Raw genomic sequence first — 24508 nt, 5'->3', positions numbered from 1 at the left:
CCCAGTGCTCTGTGACAACAGAGAGGGGTGGGATAGCGTGGGAGATGCAAGGGAGGTTCAAGAGAGAAGGGACATATGTATACCTATGGCTGATTCATGTTAATGTATGGCAGAAATCAATACAATATTATATGGCAATTAAAAAGAAATAAATACATTTAAAAAAAAAAGAAACAACAAGTGGAGACCATTTCAGGGAAGGTGAAAAGTTTCTGTGTGGAACTCATGAAAAATTCCCAGTATGTGAGAATAAGCTGCTGATAACCAAAGTAAATGCCTCCCTGGTGGCTCACACAGTAAAGTGTCTGTCTGCAATGCGGGAAACCTGGGTTTGATCCCTGGGTTGAGAAGATTCCTTGGAGAAGGAAATAGCAATCCACTCCAGTATTCTTTCCTACAGAATTCCATGGACAGAGGAGCCTGGTAGGCTACAGTCCATGGGGTAGCAAAGAGTCAGACATGACTGGATTTAGAAAAGGCAGAGGAAGCAGAAATCAAATTGCCAACATCAGTTGGATCATAGGAAAAAAAAAGACAGTTCCAGAAAATTATCTACTTCTGCTTTATTGACTATGCCAAAGCCTTTGATTGTGTGGACCATAACAAACTCTGGAAAATTCTGAAAGAGATGCCTGACCTGCCTCTTGAGAAATCTGTATGCAGGTCAGGAATCAACAGTTAGAACTGGACATGGAACAACAGACTGGTTCCAAATAGGAAAAGGAGTACATCAAGGCTGTATATTGTCACCCTGCTTATTTAACTTCTATGCAGAGTACAACATGAGAAATGCTGGGCTGGAAGAAGCACAAACTGGAATCAAGATTGCCAGGAGAAATATCAATAATCTCAGATATGCAGATGACACCACCCTTACAGCAAAAAGCAAAGAAGCACTAAAGAGCCTCTTGATGAAAGTGAAAGCGGAGAGTGAAAAAGTTGGCTTAAAGCTCAACATTCAGAAAACGAAGATCATGGCATCTGGTCCCATCACTTCATGAGAAATAGATGGGGAAACAGTAGAAACAGTGGCAGACTTTATTTCTTTTGGACTCCAAAAATCACTGCAGGTGGTAACTGCAGCCATGAAAGCAAAAGACACTTGCTCCTTGGAAGAAAAGTAATGAGCAACCTAGACAGCATATTCAAAAGCAGAGACATTACTTTGCCAAGAAAGGTCCATCTAGTCAAAGCTATGGTTTTTCCAGTAGTCATGTATGGGTGTGAGAGTTAGACTATAAACAAAGCTGAGTGCCTCAGAATTGATGCTTTTGAACTGTGGTGTTGAAGAGTCTTAAGAATCCCTTGGACTTCAAGGAGATCAAACCAGTCAGTGCTATATGAAATCAGTCCTGAATATTCATTGGAAGGACTGATACTGAAGCTGAAACTCTAATACTCTGGCCACCTGATGAGAAGAACTGACTCATTAGAAAAGATCTTGATGCTGGGAAAGATTGAGGGCAGGAGGAGAAGGGGATGACAGAGGATGAGATGGCTGGACTGTATCACTGACTCAATAAACATGAATTTGGGTAAACTCTGGGAGTTGGTGATAGACAGGGAAGCCTGGCATGCTATAGGCCATGGGCTTGCAAAGAGTCAAACACAACTGAGCGACTGAACTGAACTGAACTGGACCAAAGTAAATAATGGAGGGGCTACCTGTGATGAGACAGATCACTCCAGTCTGCTGCTTTCCATCCAAAGAATCCAGAATACACAGCCAAAAAGTTACCCTCTTGACACTGCCATGAGAAAAATTCTCTGACCACATTGGAGATATGCCCAAGTTGGAGAGAATATCTAAGAATGTAAGTTACTGCTCTAGAGAGAAGCAAAATAGAGCTTCTACAACCAGCAGAATCTCACATAGATGCAAACAAGTCCATGAGGAAAAACAAAAGCAGATGTACGAATGACTGAAAAGATTATAAGGGGCTATAAACTCAAAAGTAAGCTTATTAAGGCAAATGGAAAGGCCCACAACTTTCTTGCTTAAGCATATTACTTCCTATTCACAAAGAGCCTGAGTAGAAATTTTTATATACTGGACAAAAGCCTTTGATGTAAGCAGACTCTGACAGTTACTAAAAAGCAAACAAATAATAACAGCAACAAAAAACAACAAAAACTTATGCCAGCAACCAGTAATCAGTTTACTGGTTGGTTTATCACTTATAAATACAAGGACAAAAAAGAGTATCCAAATATTTGAAAAAAGTTTATAGCATGAAAAATAACAATTTATTTAGATATAACAGAAATACTGGAATGAATATAAGTAAATATAATAATAAATTGAAGGCATATATATCTTTTCTCTACAATATTATAAAAGAGAAAAACTAAATTTGGTATGAGTTTCTTTGGACTTCCCAGTTGCGCTAGTGATAAAAAACTGCCTGTCAACGCAGGAGTCACAGGAGATGCAGGTTCGATCCCTGGGTCGGGAAGATCCCCTGCAGGAGGAAATGGCAACCCACCCCAGTATTCTTTCCTGGAGAATCCGATGGACAGAGGAGCCTGGCAGGCTATGGTCCACAGGGTTGCAAAGAGTTGGACACAACTGAAGCAACTTAGCATGCATGCACACATAAGTGTCATTATTTAAATACAAAACAGACTAAAATAAGTAATCATTTCATTATCCATGTATGTGAGAGTTTAGGGACTTTCCTGGCTGTCCAGTGGTTAAAAATCTGCTTTAAAATACAAGGGACACAGGTTCAACTCCTGATTGGGTACTAAGATCCCACAGGATGCCAATCGCCAAAGCCTGCATGCCACAAAATTAAGCCTGCATGCCATGATTAGAGAGCCTGCGTGCCACAACTACCGGAGCCCAGCTGCCACAACTAGAGAGTCCATGCACCTCAACAAATGATCCCGCATGAGGCCACAAAGATCCCACGTGCTGCAACTAAGACCCAATGCAGCCAAATAAATTTTAAAACAGAATAGTCAAAGAAATTTAAAAATGAAAAATAAAAGGATAGAACTACCTACCAAATATAAAAGCATATTATGAAGCATGTAATTAGAAGGAGCAAGTTTCATTTTCCACACTACACAGAATCAAATTTTCCATTTTACTCACTATAATTTGTGGCATATAATGCATATATGCCTGTATACTTCAGGGTCATATTCACCAATGTAGAGTTACTGCTGCATAATAACCATTCTTAAACTCAGTGGCTAAAAATAATCCCCATTTTATTTGCTCATATTTGAGTCACCAATGAATGATGGGTTCAGCTGTGTGATTTTTTTGGTCACTAATATGACCTCAAACTAATGCAGTCACCTGGCACCTTGACTAGGATAGGTAGCTCAAGACAATCTCACTCACAAGTGATGGTTTGTGACTGCTGTAGGTTGGGCCTGTCCCTCTACTTGGTCATTCATCTTCAAGGAGGCTAGATTATGCTTCTTTACCTGGTGAACTTATGGCAGCAGAAGAGCGAAGGCAGAAGCTTCAAGGCCTCTTGAGACTTTTCTTAGAAGCTGTATGACACTTCTTCTGATATATTGTTGTTTGAAACAAGTCACAAGTCCAAATCTATGTTTAAAGGTTGAGAGAATAGACTGTCTGTTAAGGTAAGGAGATGGAAAGGAGGAGGGTAGCCATTTTTAATCCACCATTATCTTATCTTTGGCTTCAAGTACATACATGTGTCCTAGATGTAAAATGTCTCAAAGATTTAAGTATAACTGCTAAAACCATAAATGTCTTGTCCTAGCCACAAAGTTTTGGTATGTGTGTGTGTGTACACGCATGCATGAAGCAACAGATAATAGAAAAAACAAGTTACTTTTTTGAAGATATTTTCCTTAGAATAGGGGGCCAAATACAGACTACAATGAATGAATGAGTATTTGGGAGGTGAGGAATCAGAGATACTAAATTTAGGCAACTCTTTTCAGATGTTAAGTGTAATGAGAAGAGAAACTGAAAAGGGGACGGATATATTTAAGAGTATTTATGGAATAAAAAAAATTTCCTGAAAACAAGAAAAATCAATATTTTAAATGTTGATAGGAGTTAAGAAAAAAGGGGGGTTTGGAAGGTAGGATGGTGAGAAAAATGCCTGATGGAACAAGATCCTTACAAAGACAGAAGATGGAATGCAGGCAAAGGGGGAGCCATTGTGGTGAAGGGGGAAATACTCCACAGAAGGACAAAGAGATTATGTTTGTGGAATTCAAGAATGTTCATGGGGGAGATAAAGGGGCTTGGGGCACTTGCTATTTTGTCTCCTATTCTCTCTGAGGAGTAAGAGAGAAAAGAGTAGTGAGGAGGAGGATTTGGAAACCTACACAAAAGAGAGGACAGGAGAAGCCACCAAAGAATACTAGAGAAAGTTCAGGTTGACAAAGAGATTGATTTCAGAGCACTATTAAAGTTCCCACTGAGGCTGGAGACCATGAATGCATAATATCTCAAATATGGATTATTAACGTAATGTTCTCCACCACTATTCAGAAGCCTGGATGTAGAAGTGAAGATGACAGACCATTAACAAGAGCTCATCAGACTTTGCGTTTTGTCAGACTAAAAGGAAGGCAAAATACAGAAGTAAAGGACTAAATATATCAATTGGTGAGTGTTTTAAGAGATGAACTGATTAGGCAAGCAAGTAAAAATATTGGTATGATAGAATGGGAAACAGTGATCTGAGGTTTGAAGTTTCAAATGAAACAGAATTAACAGAATGAAAGAACTCAAAGTATTTGATCAAGGGGATGAGATGATCAAATACAAGGATTTCAGAATTAAAAACAGTTACAAAAATGGTATAGGTAAAGCAAGGTTTTCCAATTAAAAGCCTTTTAACATTCATGTTATTGGGTCCTCACAGTTGATATACTCTTAAGCAGAGAGATTATTTAGTGTAGTAGTGAATAGGATGTTCCTAGGTCTGAGACACACCTGGTCTGGATACCGGCTCTGTGAGAAAGGAGAAATCAACTTTTGGAATTATTTTCCTCATCCATAATTTGGGATATTGGCAGTTTCTACCTCACAAGGTTTCCATAAGGATTCAAAAATTATGTATATTAAGTGTTTAATACAGCCTGCGATGTGCAGTAAACAATAAATATTAGCTATATTATTATTGCCATTAATGATAAAGTTATTACTTGTATACAATGAATTTTTTATATTTAAAGAATGATTTCTAAATAGTTTCTCTCTGAGCCATTCTTTTAAGTCATGGTAGCATCTTAATAACTTGTATTGATTAAATGAAAAAGAAACTTTCAAATGAGTAGAGATAATTTTAAATTAAATAAAATCATCTCTAGTCTAGGCAGTGTGGGCGTATAAGGTAGAAGAAAAGCAAATCAAAACCTCTTATTTGTATGGGAAGATATCCAGGTAATTATTTCCATCATTTTCCAATGTTTTCTCACTCTTATAAAAAGTAAATGTAGGTAAAACGTTCACAGTAACCCTACTTTGAGGAATTTTCTTTTCAAGATTCAGAATTACATTTAAACATCTATGAATGGATAGAGAAACTTATGGCAGCTGGCTTATTTACATAATATATCTACAGAAAAAGGCTGCTTTTTTCACTTTTCCTTAAGATAAGCTGCAAAATACTTAGCTTATTTTGTGAATTACTTTACCTGAAGTCATTTTTTGGGCTTCCCTGGTGGCTCAGCAGTAAAGAATCTGCCTGAAGGAGACCTAGGTTTGATCCCTGGGTCAGGAAGATCCCCTGGAAGAGGGCATGACAGCCCACTCCAGTATTCTTGCCTGGAGAATCCCATGGACAGAGGAGCCTGGCGGGCTACAGGTCATAGGGTCACAGTGTCGGACACAACTGAAGCAACTGAACACACATGCATAAGGTCACTGTTTTAGCTAGCCCATTAACCATTGTTTTTAACAGTTAGCTAACTGCTCAGAATCCCGAGCAGGAATGGGTAATGAACATGGGCTTTGGCAACAGGGGGAGTGTGATCGAATCCCAACTCTGTTTCATGACCATAAATAAGACTCTAAACTATTTAAAATTATCATTTCTCCATCTATCAGTTAGACAGAACAGTAACCACTCAACAATAGTTCTCAGTTATATTATAGCAGTGGCCCAGCCTTTTTGGCACCAGGGACAGGTTCCACGGAAGACAATTTTTCCACGAACCAGGCTTGGGGGATGGTTTGGGGATGATTCAAGCACATTACATTTATGTTGCATAGTACTTCTAATCTAATGCCACTGTTGATCGACAGGAGTTATCAGTGTGAGGCCAAAGGTTGGGGCCTTTGACTATTCATATCCACCTATCAATCTATTTTCATCATGTTAGCAACATACATAATTGTTAATTAAAACACTTGTGAAGTGTAGAGCATATCGTATTCTGTCTGTGCTCAGCTGTTTCCAACTCTCTGCAACCCCATGGACTGTGGCCCATCAGACTCTTCTGTCCACGGATTTTCCAGGTAAGAATACTGGAGTGGGTTACCAATCTCTCCTCCAGGTGACCTTCCCGACCCGGGGATTGAACTCAAGTCTCTTGCGTCTCCTGCATTGGCAAGTGGATTCTTTCGTCACTGAGCCACCTGGGAAGTCCCAGCATATCATATTAATTAATGTTAATTCTCTTCTATCTACTTATACTCTTCTAGGCCCAGGCCACCATCAGACAGATGACCTGCAAAGCATTTTCTAAAGGAGTGTTCTAATTTGGGGGAACATAGCAGCAACAGATATAAATACTAACATAGAATGATATAAATAATGTTACAGAAATAACAATACATAGTCAATATATATTGAGTGCATGTCATATGTTATCCAACACAGTATCATTATCACCATTCTCATCTAACCTCACAGAAGTTGCAGCTCTTAGGGCCGTGATCTTAAATTCTGCACTCTAACTCCTCTGAAAGGAAACAGCACCTTAGATCAAGCAAGACGGGGGCCCACTGGAATTCTCTCAGAGCCAGAAACAGTAACGGTGATCAAGGAAAAGAAATAGCACATATTTCTGGCAAACTTTTGTTCCTATCTGGGCAGTGTAGTTGTGTATTAATTACTCCAGTTCAGTCGCTCAGTTGTGTCCTACTCTCTGCGACCCCATGAATCGCAGCACACCAGGCCTCCCTGTCCATACCAACTCCCAGAGTTTAGCCAAACTCATGTCCACTGAGTCAGTGATGCCATCCAGCCATCTCATTCTCTGTCATCCCCTTCTCCTCCTGCCCTCAATCCCTCCCAGCATCAGGGTCTTTTCCAATTAATTACTTAGAAACGTAATATGAATAAAAGGTATGATAAGGTTTTTAATAATTCCTAAATTATCCTTTGAAAATAACAGATAGTTATAGTAACTTCAAGATTAAACCCTCTTCAGAATAATAAAGGTACATTTTAACATTAAAAAGACAAAGAATCATTGTATTCTCTTTTAACAGACCTGTTTAGTATTTCTTTAGAACTAAATAACTCATTAGAAAGGGAATTCTGTCCTTTTATACACCAATTTATTTATCTAAACATCTTATCAGTTTAGTGTTCCTGAAAAGGATGTAAATACTATTTAATTTACTAGTCAAGTTGGCTTATGGAAATTACTACTTAGCATGCTTGCCGCTGGATAAAGAACAAACATGCAGGAGAAAAAAATATATATTTAATAAGGTCATTTCACCCTTCTGAAGTGACACTATCAAAAACATGTCCAGATTAGTAAATTGTGCAACTGAGCAAAGATTCTATAAAGAAGTCCAAGAATCATTAAAAATAAATAAATAAATAACTCCCAGGGTTCTTTAAGTAACAGACCCTGATAGGCCCTATGTTGTTCTTTAGTCACTCAGTCATGTCTGACTCATTCATGACCTCATGGACCGTAGCCCGCCAGGCTCCTCTGCCCAGGGGATTTCCCAGGCAAATACTACAGCGGGTAGCCATTTCCTTCTCCAGGGGATCTTCCTGACCCAGGGATTGAATAGGCGTAAATTGCTTGGTAGGCGGATTCTTTACCACTGAGCCACCAGGGAAACCAAGAGACCCTATACAAAAATTTCAGCATGTTAGATGTGACTTACCCGTTTCAGATGCTCCTGTATTTTAGACTCCACGTCTTCAATGTGTGCAATCATCTTGTTGACACATGGAGCTGGGATGTTTACTAAAGCACAGCTTTCACGTCGGCACGGGTAGCCAAAGTAAAGGCCTTTATTCAGCTCTACAGATAAAGCAGACAGAGGACATCAGTTCGCAGTTATATACAGAACAGTAAACCTTGATGTTCAGAAGGTACAAAAAGTATTCTGCTTTACTAGCACTAACACTCCAGCTTCAATCAACAGATTGATAAAGGTCAGAGAATTATAGAATGAACCTTCCAATAATCTGAAAACTAAAATATAATGATCATTTATAACATAAAATGTAACAAATAAAAATAAACCTAAGAAGTGAGAATAAAACTTTAAGAAAATTTAAATGTTGAAGTGTTCCATGGCATCATGAAAAAAGAAAGAAAAAAGGCAGAAAATCAGTTAATCCATTTGTTTCTGCATAGACCTTGAATCACTTAAGAAGTGACTTTGACATATATTTTAAATTCTCCTCTCAAAGAGACACCACATTTTCCAGTGTAAATAATATCCAACCACTCATGCATTGAAGTTCTTCCTTAAATACAGCATGGTTTCTCCTGCTGAAAATAAATAAATAAAAGCAGGTCCCCATCATCCTCATAATAACCTCATTTTCTACCTTCCATTTCTGAAAATTGAAGTCTCATGTGAAGAGTGATTGATGTTCTCACTGTGGCATTCAAGTTGTATTCATCATAAAATCCACTCAGTCGGATGTGCCTCAGTGATTCTAATCCTGGTATGTCCCGAATCAACTGAAGGTTGCAGAAGCTCAGCAAAGTTGTCCATGAAGCTCCACCAAAGTGCTTACTTGCAGTCCTGTGGCCTCTAAGGACCCTGTTGAGCTGGATTACAGCTGCAATCACTGATCTTAAATGCAAGACATAAAATAGGCTTGGGGCCTCAGTGAGAACAGACTGATGTTCTCATTTCAGTTAACCTTGAGGAACACGGAAGCAATGCTGTTGCCTCCAGTCTGTGCTTTTTGTTTCCCAACACATAGTGTCAACATATAGAGATGGTAAATATTTTAGACAGCTTCATATAAACTGAGGTCTTTTAAATATCTTTAGATGAAATCTCAAAATATCCTCCTCCAAATATACGTTATCTGTCAAAATGGCATAGGTTTCATTTATCAATGTGTCTATCCCATATATATTCATATCCTAAATGCAGAATAATAGTCCATATAGGAAAAAATATATATATTTTTTGACATTTTTGAGCACTAAATATATGTACCAAACATGGGGCTATGCTAAGCACTTTTGATGCCACGTTTTATTTAATCTTCACAACAATCAATTGAAATAGGTTCTTGTCTTGATTTCATATATTAGGAAATCAAAGCTTACAGAAGTTTTCACATCAAGTGTTGCACAGCACAGAGCTGAGAGGTGGGAGAGCTGGGACTTAAATTATTTCTCTCTGGCTTGGGAGTATACACAATACCATGAAGGTTGTTTTTATATTTAAAAATGAGGTGAAATGAAGAGAAGCGTTTCTAAAAGGATATCTCAGGGACATCTCAAAAGTTTCACGTCACTTATTTGTGAAGTTTGAATGTTCCTTCAAGGTATCGGCGCTGATATTCTAATGTATTTTACTTTGCTTTGACCATGGCGAACACACATACTTGGCGTGACTTTTTTTGTTGTTATATTCTATTTTTACTCTTTATTTCATACACAGATGTATTTTTTCATCTCTGTAACACTCAGAGGACCAAAAAAGGAAAAAAAAAAAAAGCGGTAAAAATTACATATTGATCTCTTATCCAAATATCCTAATACAGACAAGTTGTCCAGCCCTCTAAAAATAGGGTTTTAATAAACATTTAACAAGCAGACAATTTTTCTTATAGTCAAAGCATTTGTTTTGCTTCATTAAATGTGGAGGAAACAAGGAGGGCAATGACTCATTTAACATTTTTCTACATGTGCCATTCTCAACCTACCAGATGAGTTATTCATTAATTTCCAGGGCACTCCATGGTGTAGGATTAACATTTTACATATGGTAAAGTGGGGAAAAGGAAATATTGTAAAGTTAGAGTTTGCACTAAAAGCCTACAAAAGACATGGCACTACAAGCAGCACAAGAAAGAATAAGAATCTGTGAGTTCTTATTAATGCTTTATCCTAATACTAAGGGTATGAGTTACAATTTTCCTTTCTGCTTCTTTTTCATGTTACACACATTATAGATACACTTAGGTCACTAAATTTGCTGTCTCTGGTCATTCATTTATCAGCTTGACTGACTGATAACTGTGATTTTTGAGATAAAACTAATCAATCTCTAACCTTAGATTTCTCACTGAATGCATGAACCAGATGGCAGGGTGTTATATAAGATCATTTTCACCTACAACTCCATGATACAAGGAATTAACAGTTTTAGTCAAACATTAAGTTGATAGAGCTCTACCTTGTAAAGCCCGTGCATAAAAAATTGGGTAAGTATTTCAAGAATTAAACTCAGGCAGGACACTCATTCTCTCTAAAAACCAGCCCAACTTCAACATCCTTGCTCAGAATCGATGCATAAGAGTAAGATCCTTCTGGAGCTAACCAGAGTTGAGGTTTGTTGAGACTGCAACATGAAACTTCCATTTGAGAAAAAATATCGATGGTCTGATTGTGTGGGCAAAGGGTTGCTTATGTTCATTAACTGCCAGCTCTCCTCGCTCAATGAATTAGATCCTTACACAGTTTATTCACACAAGCCCTATAATTTAAGATTTTATCACTACCATTCTTCCTTCTCTTCTGCTTTTAATATGTAATTCCTTTACATCCATCACTGAAATTATTGTATCATGCCTTTATCTGAAGTCAGTTCTCTGAGGAAAAACTCTTATCCAAACACAGATTTTTTTTTTTCTCACATTCCATTACCCCTTTTAATATCCTGGTTTTCCTCCAAAATATAGAATAAGCTAGTGCTCATAAGTTTAGAAATAATTTCTTCTCCTTGCAAAGCCTCTGTGTGATGAACAGAAAGTACTGTTAACTTTTTTTTTAATGAAAAACAAAGCTCCTTTTAGTTTTGTTATACACTGGCGGTGGGGGAACTTAGGAAGAGACCTTTCCCTGAGTAAAGAATGAATGGGCAGATTGATAGAAATTATCCAATCTAAAGAAAAGAAATAAAAATGAAGAAAAAAAGAACAGATTCTCAGGGAATTCTAGGGAAAAAAATCAAACATAGTCAAAGTCCAGCATAGGTGAAGTTGAGGGTCTAGAAGGAGAAGAGAGGGAAATTTGGAGAGAAAAATATTTGAAGAAATAACAGCCAAAAAAATTACAAAATCTCATGAGAAACATCAATTCACACACCCAAGAAGCTCAACAAATCTCACACAATACAAAAACAGAAAGAGAACTATGTGTGAGAACATCAATTAAAGAGAGAAAACCAGTTAAAGAGGAAATCTTTAAAGCAGCCAGATACAAAAGGACATATTACATATAGAGGACATGGTGTGAAGAACTGCTATATTTCTCATCGGAAACAAGATAGGTCAGGACATAATAGAAGAAATAGTTTAAAAAACAAGCAGGCGATTGGGAGAGTAGTTCAGCTCAGTTCAGTCACTCAGTTGTGTCTGAGTCTTTGTGACCCCACTATAGAATGGGGCGTCCCTGGTGGCTCAGATGGTAAAGAATCCACCTGCAATGTGGGAGACCCAGGTTTGATCCCTGGGTTGGGAAGATTCCCTGGAGGAGGGCATGGCAGCCCACTCCAGTATTCTTGCCTGGAGAATCCCCGTGGACAGAAGAACCTGGCGGGCTACAGTCCATTGGGTCGCAAAGACTTGGACACGACTGAGCAACTAAACACAGAGCATACATAAAATGCATACATTTAACCATCTCTTTCTACTTCTTTCCACATAGGATACCAGAAACACTTTCTGAGCTAATGGTTCATGGAATCTCAATGAACAATTTTTAATTCTGGATTTCACAACCCCAAAACATTAGCCCTTTTTTTTCATTCTAAGAAACATATCCTTAATGAACTGGAAAGTTTCCAGCACATGTCAGTCCTAACATGAAGGATAAAGAAACTGTTTATTTTTAAAATTCATAAATTTCTGAAATTATAAACAATTCTTATGAATCAAATTTTAATTAACAATACACTATAAAATTTATTAAAATATTATATCCATATATTATTTATCAGTCATTGTTAACTATTAATGATATTTAGGTTTATTTCTTAATAAAAATATAACACTGGCATCACAAACAAATGAGTGAACATAAATACAGTTTACGTAGGTTACTATACAATTTAGATTCTGCCCTCACCTTCAGTGTTTGTCATCTTATCTTCATGAATAACCTCAACAGCTTCCTCAGGGGTAACAAATCGAACCAAAGCTTGTGATGTGGCATTGTCTTTTTAAAAGAAAATAAAAATTTCAGTAAGTAGTTAATATATACATTTAAAACAAGCAAAATAATGTACAAAGCTATGTTGTAAACGTGTTGTCCTTGAAAAAGCAACTATAATATCGATATTAAACAAAAACATAGTAGAATATCTTCAGATGTTTCATTTTTCGATTGGCTTAACTCTTACAAGAAGGTATTCAAGATAGCACACACCTATTAAAAGCAAAAAAACTCATTCAGAGTAACATCACCAAAAATGATGGGGTTGGAGACCCTAGCTTCCATCTCAATAATCATTAACAATCAGACAGTGACACACAAACAAAAACAGCCTCAGGAAGTCTAAAGAGTCCACTTAAGAAACTTCAGCCACATGGACCAAAAATATGAAAAACAGAATAACCACACAAAATGGGAAGGAAGATAGCTTCATTTTGTCTGCATTATCCCGTTCCGTAAGTCATGCCGGAAAACTCTGGTCTGAAATAGTCCCTCTCCCTGCGAAAGTGTGAGCTGCCAGCTTCCCTTTGGGGGCACTGAAATGATAAACAATTCTTATGAATCAAATTTTGGGAGAACTGCACAAAGGATAGTCCTTTATTTCATCTCACTCAGAGATCAGCGAAGCTGAGAGGCATAAACATGACCTGGCACAGGAAGAATGGCAAAGGCTATCAACATCAGGCATGAAGCAGCAATGATCATGCCTCCCAGTGCCTGCTCTGCAGAGGACCTCAGCTTCTTTGCTGGCAAACGTCTTTCAGAAGTGAAAAAGAATGAGTTTCCTGACAAAAAACGGGGAGCTCATCACTATTTGACCTGCTTTATAACAAACGCTGAAAGGAGTTTTTCAAGTTAAAAGGACATGAATTAGTAACACAAAAATAAAAACATAAAACAAGTCAGTAAAGGTAAGTGCATATTCAAATAAAAAATACTCCAATACTATAGTGAGGAATTAAATATTTAACTCTAGTATAAAAGTTAAAAGACAGGAATACTAAAATAGCTATAACTGCAATAATTTATTAATAGATACAAAATACAAAAGATTTAAATTGTGACATCAAAGACACAAAATTTGGAAGCTGGGTGTTTAAAAGGGTAGAGTTTTTGCATGTGATTGAAATTAAGTTGCTATTAGCTCAAGATAGACTGTTACATCTATAAATAATTCATTTAAGCCTTAAAGAAACCACAAAGCAAAAACATACAGTAGACACACAAAGAAAAAAAAGAAGGGAATCAGAGTATACTGCTATGAAAAGTCATCAATTCAAAAAGGAAGACAATTTGGGACCGTGGCACTGAAACATGTATAATATCATATAAGAAACAAATCGCCAGTCTAGGTTCGATGCAGGATACAGGATGCTTGGGGTTGGTGCACTGGGATAAACCACAGGGATGGTATGGGGAGGGAGATGAGAGGGGATTCAGGAGTGGGAACTTATGTACACACGTGGTGGATTCATGTTGATGTATGGCAAAACCAATACAGTATTGTTAAAAAAAAAAAAAGGAAGACAGCAAGAAAAGAATAACTAAACAAAAGAACTACAAAACACGCATAAAATATCAACAAGATGACATTAGGAAATCCTTATCTATTATAATCACATTAAATGAAAATGAGTTAAACTCTCCAATAAAAAAAAGCAGAGTGGTTAAGCAAATTAAAAAAAAAACAAAAACAAGATGTATCATGAGAAATGCTGGACTGGAAGAAACACAAGCTGGAATCAAGATTTCCAGGAGAAATATCAATAACCTCAGATATGGAGATGACACCACCCTTATGGCAGAAAGTGAAGAGGAACTAAAAAGCCTCTTGATGAAAGTGAAAGAGGAGAGCGAAAAAGCCGGCTTAAAGCTCAACATTCAGAAAACGAAGATCATGGCAACTGGTTCCATCATTTCATGGGAAATAGATGGGGAAAGAGTGGAAACAGTGTCAGACTTTATTTTTTGGGGGCTCCAAAATCACTGCAGATGGTGATTGCAGCCATGAAATTAAAAGACACTTACTCCTTGGAAGAAAGATGATGCTGTGAAAGTGGTGCACTCAATATGCCTGCACATTTGGAAAACTCAGCAGTGGCCACAGGACTGGAAAAGGGCAGTTTTCATTCCAATTCCAAAGAAAGGCAATGCAAAAGAATGCTCAAACTACCGCACAATTGCACTCATCTCACATGCTAGTAAAGTAATGCTCAAAATTCTCCAAGCCAGGCTTCAGCAATACGTGAACCGTGAAATCCCTGATGTTCAAGCTGGTTTTAGAAAAGGCAGAGGAACCAGAGATCCAATTGCCAACTCCGCTGGATCATCGAAAAAGCAAGAGAGTTCCAGAAAAACATCTATTTCTGCTTTATTCACTATGCCAAAGCCTTTGACTATGTGGACCACAACAAACTGTGGAAAATTCTGAAAGAGATGGGAATACCAGACCACCTGACCTGCCTCTTGAGAAATCTGTATGCAGGTCAGGAAGCAACAGTTAGAACTGGACATGGAACAACAGAATGGTTCCAAGTAGGAAAAGGAGTACGTCAAGGCTGTATATTGTCACCCTGCTTATTTAACATCTATGCAGGGTACATCATGAGCAATGCTGGACTGGAAGAAACACAAGCTGGAATCAAGATTTCCAGGAGAAATATCAATAACCTCAGATATGCAGATGACACCACCCTTATGGCAGAAAGTGAAGAGGAGCGAAAAAGCCTCTTGATGAAAGTGAAAGTGGAGAGTGAAAAAGCTGGCTTAAAGCTCAACATTCAGAAAATGAAGATCAAGGCATCCGGTCCCACCACTTCATGGGAAATAGATGGGGAAACAGTGTCAGACTTTATTTTTTGGGGCTCCAAAATCACTGCAGATGGTGACTGCAGCCATGAAATTAAAAGACGCTTACTCCTCGGAAGAAAAGTTATGAGCAACCTAGATAGTATATTCAAAAGCAGAGACATTACTTTGCCGACTAAGGTCCGTCTAGTCAAGGCTATGGTTTTTCCTGTGGTCATGTATGGATGTGAGAGTTGGACTGTGAAGAAGGCTGAGCACTGAAGAATTGATGCTTTTGAACTGTGGTATTGGAGAAGATTCCTGAGAGTCCCTTAGACTGCAAGGAGTTCCAACCAGTCCATTCTGAAGGAAATCAGTCCTGGAATTTCTTTGGAAGGAATGTTGCTAAAGCTGAAGCTCCAGTACTTTGGCCACCTCATGCGAAGAGTTGACTCACTGGAGAAGACTCTGATGCTGGGAGGGATTGGGGGCAGGAGAAGAAGGTGACAACCGAAGATGAGATGGCTGGATGGCATCATGGATTCGATAGGCGTGAGTCTGAGTGAACTCTGGGAGATGGTGATGGACAGGGAGGCCTGGTGTGCTGTGATTCATGGGGTCGCAAAGAGTCAGACACAACTGAGCAACTGAACTGAACTGATCTATACATATGCTGCTAGAAGAGACTCATTCTAGATTTAAGGGCATATATAAGCTCAAAATGAAGGGATGATAAAAGACATTCCTTGTAAATGGAAACCTAAATATATCAGAGGCAACTGATACATCAATGTGTATTACCTTATACATACGTACATCAGACAAAGCAAACCCATTTACAATAGCATAAAAAGAATAAAATGCATATGAATAAACTTAACCAGGGAACTGAAACATCCATACACAAAAAACTGTAAGATACTGGTGAAAGATATATGCAGATCAGGAAGCAACAGTTAGAACTGGACATGGAACAACAGACTGGTTCCAAATAGGAAAAGAAGTACATCAAAGCTGTATGTTGTCACACTGCTTATTTAACTTCTATGCAGGGTACATCATGAGAAAGGCTGGGCTGGAAGAAGCACAAGCTGGAATCAAGATTGCAGGGAGAAATATCAATATCCTCAGATATGCAGATGACACCACCCTTATGGCAGAAAGTGAAGAGGAACTAAAAAGCCTCTTGATGAAAGTGAAAGTGGAGAGTGAAAAAGCTGGCTTAAAGCTCAACATTCAGAAAACAAAGATCATGGTATCTGGTCCCATCCCTTCATGGGAAATAGACAGGGAAACACTGGAAACAGTTTCAGACTTTATTTCTGGGGGCTCCAATATCACTGCAGATGGTGATTGCAGCCTTGAAATTAAAAGATGCTTACTCTTTGGAAGAAAAGTTATGAGCAACCTAGATAGCATATTAAAAAGCAGAGACATTACTTTGCCAACAAAGGTCCAACTAATCAAAGCTATGGTCTTTCCAGTGGTCATGTATGGATATGAGTTGGACTGTGAAGAAAGCTGAGTGCTGAAGAATTGATGCTTTTGAACTGTGGTGTTGGAGAAGACTCTTGAGAGTCCGTTGGACTGCAAGGAGATCCAACCAGTCCATTCTGAAGGAGATCAGCCCTGGGATTTCTTTGGAGGGAATGATGCTGAAGCTGAAACTCCAGTACTTTGGCCACCTCATGCAAAGAGTTGACTCATCGGAAAAGACTCTGATGCTGGGAGGTGCCAGGAGCCAGCATGTGAGATCCCACCCATGACAAGGTCATTCGGAAGAGTCCTGATAAGCAAGGCCTCAGGACTCCAAGGACCCCCTGGACCTGCTTGAGCATCTACCCCAAAACCAGAATCTGTCTGTCTTACTATTTTATGTCTTTCTCTAACTCTTCTGACATTAATAGGGGGCTGTCCCTGACCCCCTATCTCTGGAAAGAGTTAACTTAGGTCTTTAGTTAATAGGTCTCCTGGACAAGATAAGAGTGTTTCAATTCAAACCCCCTGTTAGCATTCTAGCTTACTTGGCAGGTTTATCCAGACTCTTGCAACACTGTTGAGCCTATGATTGCTGCCAAGTTCTCACATCCCTTATCCATTGTGTTCCTGGGAGTGCATATAGTCAGGATGTAGAAGAAATAAGCAGCAGCTTTAGCATTAGCAACATTAGACTTTGAGTTAGTAAGTTCTCTCTTTGCTGTAACCCACTGAATCTTTGCTCCATAAAAATGTAACTCTGTACTTTAAGGGTGGCACAGGCTAGGAATTTAAGAAGAAACACTTTAAGGGAAAATTATTGTTCTGGCTGACAAACCTTTATCAAAAAGGGGTCATAAAATATCAACAGGCCTCTGGGCCATAAGATAATATACAAAAAATAAGACTCTTGCAGGAAGGAACTTGGTATCGATAAAAGTTAATACTGATGGAATGTTGAGTTGACTCTGCATTTTTCACCTTGCTGTATGTACAACTCAGGGTACAAAAGCCCTCTCTGAAAATAAAGTAAGTGGGCCTTGCTCACCAAAGGAGCTTGGTCACCCTGTGTCATGATTTCCTTATCTCTTTATCTTTCTTCATTCGCTGACATCATCCATCCTGAGGATATCCCTGGACTCTGCTGAGGCTTGACGTCGGCAGGAAGGGACTGGGGGCAGGAGGAGAAGGGGACGACAGAGGATGAGATGGCTGGATAGCATCACTGACTCGATGAACATGAGTCAGAGTGAACTCTGGGAGTTGGTGATGGACAAGGAGGCCTGGCATGCTGCAATTCATGGGGTCTCAAAGAGTCGGACGTGACCGAGCGACTGAACTAACTATACTCTAATATAAAATAAAGAGTTAAATATATATATACATATATGCATATATATATATAATCCAATGATACTCTAATAAGTATATAAAGAAAATATTCTATTATCAAATAACATGGTTTAAGCAAGTATCTTCACTGTAGAACATTTCAGGGCTTTCAATTTTAGTGCTCATTAAAAAAAACTTCCAAGTAAAAGGCAAATTATATATAATTTCCCAGTTTTATTTTACCTCAGAATCATTTTTTTCCTTAAGCATAAGGTATAATTTATATACAGCAAGACCCTCTTTGAGGAATATCCTAAAACATATTATCTCTCAGATTTTTAAGGAAGCAGAATTTAAGAGGGGATTAAAACTGTTAAGCCAGAAAAATTTCTCTCATATAAAATAAGATTCAATATAAAATAATGGGGTATAGTACTCATATTTCTTGGAATGGCAGGATAGGTTCATTAAATCAATTTTTCCATATATCATGATGATATATGTCATGTCTCTTTAATTATGATCATTACATATACACATGAGAGAAAAGCTGAACAAGACAGAAAACACTAGGGAAAAATCAAAGGAGATAGGAACCTAGAATTTTCTCTGGAGCACCAGAGTATAAAAGTGACAATTACATAAAGGTCATTTGCAGTTCCTGAAAACCTTGGGCTGGCTCCAAAGATGTTTGATGACATATAAGTGACAGAAAATAATAAAGTCTAGTCTCAAGAATTCTTAAAGTTCTATGGACAGAACATCCATGAGCTTGGATAAGAAATTTTTTTCTTTAGTTTCAAATACTTTTGTACTTCTTATAAAGTACTTTTTGTATTTTTTATAATACACTAAAAATATATTCTCAAAACAGAGTGTAAGCTTCAACAGACTTCAAAGGGCCTACAGCACAAAAAATGTTAAACCTCTTAACTTCAAACTAAACTGTAAAATTCACACTGACTTTGGACAGCAAAGGGCTACAGCCTCAGAGTAAATGTAAACCAGAAATAAACAGAAACATAAACCACCTCAACAACCTTTAAAAGAACTCAAAGAACTATAGTGAAATGTCCTCCACGTTGAGTGTACACCAAAAAGAAAACAAAAACAAAAAATCTCATCGCTGAGACTTTGGGTGGTCCTCACTTGAAGATTAGATTTTCTTCATTGGAAAGTCCATGGAACTCTTAAGTCATGAATAATTTTAAGTTTGGACCATATCAGTAGAGCTTTAGGTTCCTGGCAGAAGCAAAAGCAAATGTAATGCAGAAGAAATCATCTATTTCTTAGGTTTCATGAAATTCCCAGAAATAATTTTCCAAGAACAATAATCAGTATAGAGTCAAAAGTAATCAACTACAAAAGAGCAGTAGACACCACAACTCAAATAACACATAAATTCAATATGAGGTGGACTGAAACCTAAATGTGAAAGTCAAAACTCAAAAACGTTGAGACAGAATGTGGATGGATATCTTCATAATCTCAGGGTAGAGACTGTCTTAATAACATATAAAAAGAAATAGACATATAGAGAAGAAAAAAGACATATAGATGAGAAAAAATATAGAAAGAAATAATATATAAAAAGCTTGAAAAAATAGAACTTTTGTTCATCAAAAGGTGATACTAAATAATAAGTAAATTAAAAATACAAGGCACAAGTATAAAAGGATATTAGCTACATACAATTCATTTCAGGCTATTATTCACATTAAATTAAGAACTTTTACAAATCAAGAAAAAAAAATGTGACTCATTAGAAAATCAGAAAAAAAGACACAAATAGTCAATTTCAAAAAATAAAAATTAAAATGCCCAACAGCACATAAAAAAATTCAACTTCATAGCAGACAGAAAAATTCAAATTAAAATCACAATTAGATACACTTAAGTAATATGTAAATGGCCAATAATTTAAAAGTGTAGTAATATCAAGTGGTAGAAAGAAAATGGAGCAACTGAAACATTCCTACACTGCCATGGCATTGGAAATTAGTGAGTATATTATTCAATAAAGTCAACGACACACATATCATGCACCTACCAGTTCTATTAGTAAGTATATCTTAGTCACACAGAATATGTGTACAAGGATGTTTCTAGAGCACTGTTTGAAATAAACAAAAATTTTCAGGCAAGAATCCTACAGTGGGTTGCTATTTCCTCCTTGATGGGATCTTTGCAACCTAAGGATTAGACCCAGGGATCAGGCCCATGTCTCCTGCATCTTTTGCAATGGAGGCAGATTCTTTACTGCTGAGCCATTCATGTTTATAAAAATTACCAAATCACCACCAGAAGGTTCAAACAAGAGTAAATAAAAAGATTAAATAAGCATACAAAAATTTTTTTATTTGATAATAAAAATGTAAATTACAGCAATTTTAAATTTATATTGTGCCAAGAATACACAGAACTATACAAAAAAAGATCTTCATGATCCAGATAACCACGATGGTGTGATCACCCACCTAGAGCCAGACATCCTGGAATGCAAAGTCAAGTGGGCCTTAGGAAGCATCACTATGAACAAAGCTAGTGGAGGTGATGGAATTCCAGTTGAACTATTTCAAATCCTAAAAGATGATGCTGTGAAAGTGCTGCACTCAATATGCCAGTAAATTTGGAAAACTCAGCTGGCCACAGGATTGGAAAAGGTCAATTTTCATTCCAATCCCCAAAAAACGCAATGCCAAAGAATGCTCAAACTACCACACAATTGCACTCATCTCACGTACTAGCAAAGTAATGCTCAAAATTCTCCAAGCTAGGCTTCAACGTTATGTGAACAGTGAACTTCCACATGGTCGCCTGTATTTAGAAAAGGCAGAGAAACCAGAGATTAAATTGTCAACATCCATTGGATCATAGAAAAAGCAAGAGAATTAAAGAAAAATATCTATCTTTGCTGTATTGACTACACCAAAGCCTTTAACAGTGTGGATCACAACAAACTGGAAAATTCTTCAAGAGATGGGACTACCAGACCACCTGACCTGCCTCCTGAGAAATCTGTATGCAGGTCAAGAAGCAACAGTTAGAACTGGACATGGAACAACAGACTGGTTCCAAATAGGAAAAGGAGTATGTCAAGGCTGTATATTGCCACCCTGCTTATTTAACTTATATGCAGAGTACATCTTGAGAAATGCTGGGTTGGAAGAAGCACAAGCTGGAATCAAGATTGCCAGGAGAAATAATATCATTAACATCAGACACACAGATGACACCATCCTTATGGCAGAAAGTGAAGAACTAAAGAGCCTCTTGATGAAAGTGAAAGAGGAGAGTGAAAAACTTTGCTTAAAGCTCAACATTCAGAAAACTAATATCACCCATCACTTCATGACAAATAGATAGGGAAACAATGGAAACAGTGAGAGACTATTTTTCTGGGCTTCAAAATCACTGCAGATGGTGGCTGCAGCCATGAAATTAACAGACACTTGCTCCTTGGAAGAAAAGTATGACCAACCTAGACAGCATATTAAAAAGCAGAGACATTACTTTACCAACAAAGGTCTGTCTAGTCAAAGCTATGGTTTTTCCAATAGTCATGTATGGATGTGAGAGTTGGACTATAAAGAAAGCTAAGAGCTGAAGAATTGATGCTTTTGAACTGTGGTGTTGGAGAAGACTCTTGGGAGTCCCTTGGACTGCAAGGAGATCCAGCCTGTCAATCCTAAAGGAAATAAGTCCTGAATATTCATTGGAAAGACTGATGCTGAAGCTGAAACTCCAATACTTTGGCCACCTGATGCGAAGAACTGACTCACTGGAAAAGACCCTGATGCTGGGAAAGATTGAAGGAGGGAGGAAAAGGGTATGACAGAGGGTGAGATGGTTGGATGAAATCACCAACGCAATAGACATGAGTTTGAGTAGGCTCTGGCAGTTGGTGATGGACAGGAAAGCCTAGCGTGCTGCAGTCCACGGGGTTACGAAGAGTCAGATATGATTGGGCAATTTACCTTTACTGAACTGAATTATATAATAATGATTAGATATGATGTGGTATGTTGTGGCAATACTGCTATACCCATACCGCTAATAATTCGATACATCTGTGGAAAATAGTGTAGGTAGTTCTTTGAAAAGATTAACAAAATTGACAAACTTTAGCCTAACTAACCAAGGGAACAGAAATGTCAACACTCAAAGTACTATAAGCTAGAATGAAAGGATATTATTATCTTAGCAAGAAGTTGATAAGAAAATACTATAAACAAGACTCTGCCAATAAATTAGATAATCTAAATGAAATGAACAAATTCCTAGAAAGCCACAAACTACCAAATTGATTCAAGGAAAAATAAAAAGTCTGAACAGAACTATAACAAGGAAAAAAACTAAAATAGTAATAGAAAAAATCCTCCCACAAAGAAAAAATTCTTGAACACAAGGCTTCATTAGTGAACATCATCAAATATTTAAAGAATGTTTCACCAAAGTTTCATAAATTTTGCCAAAAAATGAAAGCGGAGCAACACTTGCTAAATATACATATGAGCCCCATATAACCCTGACAGCAAAACTAGACAAATACATTACAAGAAAATAAGAATATACAAAAAAATACTTCCTTAGGAATATGGATCTTCACAACATACTACCTAACTAAGTCTGCTGGTGCTGCTGCTGCTGCTGCTAAGTCACTTCAGTCGTGTCCGGTTCTGTGCGACCCCATAGACGGCAGCCCACCAGGGTCCCCTGTCCCTGGGATTCTCCAGGCAAGAACACTGGAGTGGGTTGCCATTTCCTTCTCCAATGCATGAAAGGGAAAAATGAAAGTGAAGTCGCTCAGTCGTGTCCGACTCTTTGCGACCCCATGGACTGTACCCTACCAGGCTCCTCTGTCCATGGGATTTTCCAGGCAAGAGTACTGGACTGGATTACCATTGCCTTCTCTGAAACTAAGACTAGAGGCATGTTAAAGGAATTATACATCATGTCCAAGTGAGATGTAGCCCAGTAATATTTCAATCAAACAGTAATATGGATACTAATATCAAAGAAGAAACCAACACATTTCAATAGATGCAGAAAAAATTTTGACAAAATTCAAACCAATTCTTGATTAAAAATAAAAAACACTCAACAAAATGGGGATAGTAGAAAACTTGCTCAACATGATTTTTTCACCTTGTAAAAAATCCATACCTAACATAAGATATTACAGTAAAGAATGAAGTTTCTTTCCCCTAAGACCAGGAGAAAGATAACCATATCTAGACTCTTCCATTTTTATTCAACACTGTTCTGCAGGTTTGAGTCAGTCATTAGGCAAGAAAGTGAAATAAAAAGCATACAAGATACAATAAAAGCATCAAAAAATAAAATATTTAGCAATAAAATTAACAAAATAAGTGCAAGACTTGTTTGGCTTAAATTTCACTAGAATCTACAAAACAGTGAAAAAATAAATATCTAAATTAATAGAAATATACCTTCTGTTAGTGGATTCTAAGACATAACTTTTTGAAGACACCAAAACTCTTCAAAATGACAGGTTCAATGCAATTTCTATCAAATTTCAATTGCCATTTCCCCCAGAAATTCTCAAACTGACCCTAATATTAAGACGGAAATGCAAGGGACCCAGTTTAGTTGAATTAATCTTGAAAAAGAAGAGCAAACTTGGAGGGATCATACTTCCTGATTTCAAAAATTACTACAAATCTATAATAATCAGCCAGTGTGGTATTGCCATAAAGACAAACATGTAGCTCAATGGAATAGAATTGAGATTCCTGAAATAAACCCATATTTACAGTCTGTTGATTTTTACAAGCATGCCAAGATTATTCAGTGAGGAAAGAAAAGTCATTTTTCAACAGTCAGTACTGGGTAAAGGAATACAAAAGAATGAATTTTGACTCCTACCTCAAACCATGTACAAAAATTAACTCAAAATGGATTATAAACTTAACTACAAGAGACAAAACTATAACTCTTATAAGAAAACAGGAGTGAATATATGTGAAGAGGAGTGAATATATGTTACCTTGGATATGACATCAAAGGAACAAACAATTTTAAAAATCATATATATCATGAAAATAAAAATTTTGTGCTGCAAAGGGCACTATCAAGAAAGTGAAAACACTAACTGAATCACTTTGCTGTACACCTGAAACACTGTAAATCAACTATATCTCAATTTTTAAAACATCATATAAAAACTCCAAAAAAGGAAAGTGAAAACACAACCCTTACTACAAGCAAAAACATTTGTAAATCATATATCCAACAAAAGTCTAGTTTTTAAAAAATATAAAGAATTAGCATGACTCAATAGTAGAAAAATACTAACCACCCAATTTAAAAATGGGCCAAAGATTTAAAGAGGTATTTCTCCAAA

The 24508-nt window shown here is 37.4% G+C and overlaps 1 protein-coding gene across 1 annotated transcript in view; it reads right to left on the bottom strand.

Annotated features, from left to right (window-relative positions):
- Positions 1–22190, bottom strand: part of CCDC178 (coiled-coil domain containing 178) — a 386847-nt gene extending 364657 nt beyond the window's left edge. Inside the window, exons 1-3 of the mRNA XM_018039353.1 lie at positions 22187–22190; positions 12460–12549; positions 8078–8217 (exon numbers count right to left, since the gene is read on the bottom strand). Coding sequence (XP_017894842.1) covers positions 8078–8217; positions 12460–12549; positions 22187–22190 — 234 coding nt within the window. The remainder of the gene's footprint in view (positions 1–8077; positions 8218–12459; positions 12550–22186) is intronic.

The sequence above is a fragment of the Capra hircus genome, chromosome 24, assembly GCF_001704415.2.
Source record: "Capra hircus breed San Clemente chromosome 24, ASM170441v1, whole genome shotgun sequence".
NCBI lineage: Eukaryota > Metazoa > Chordata > Mammalia > Artiodactyla > Bovidae > Capra > Capra hircus.
Note: the sequence above shows the minus strand (reverse complement) of the source record. Positions and strands in the feature narration are given on the sequence as shown.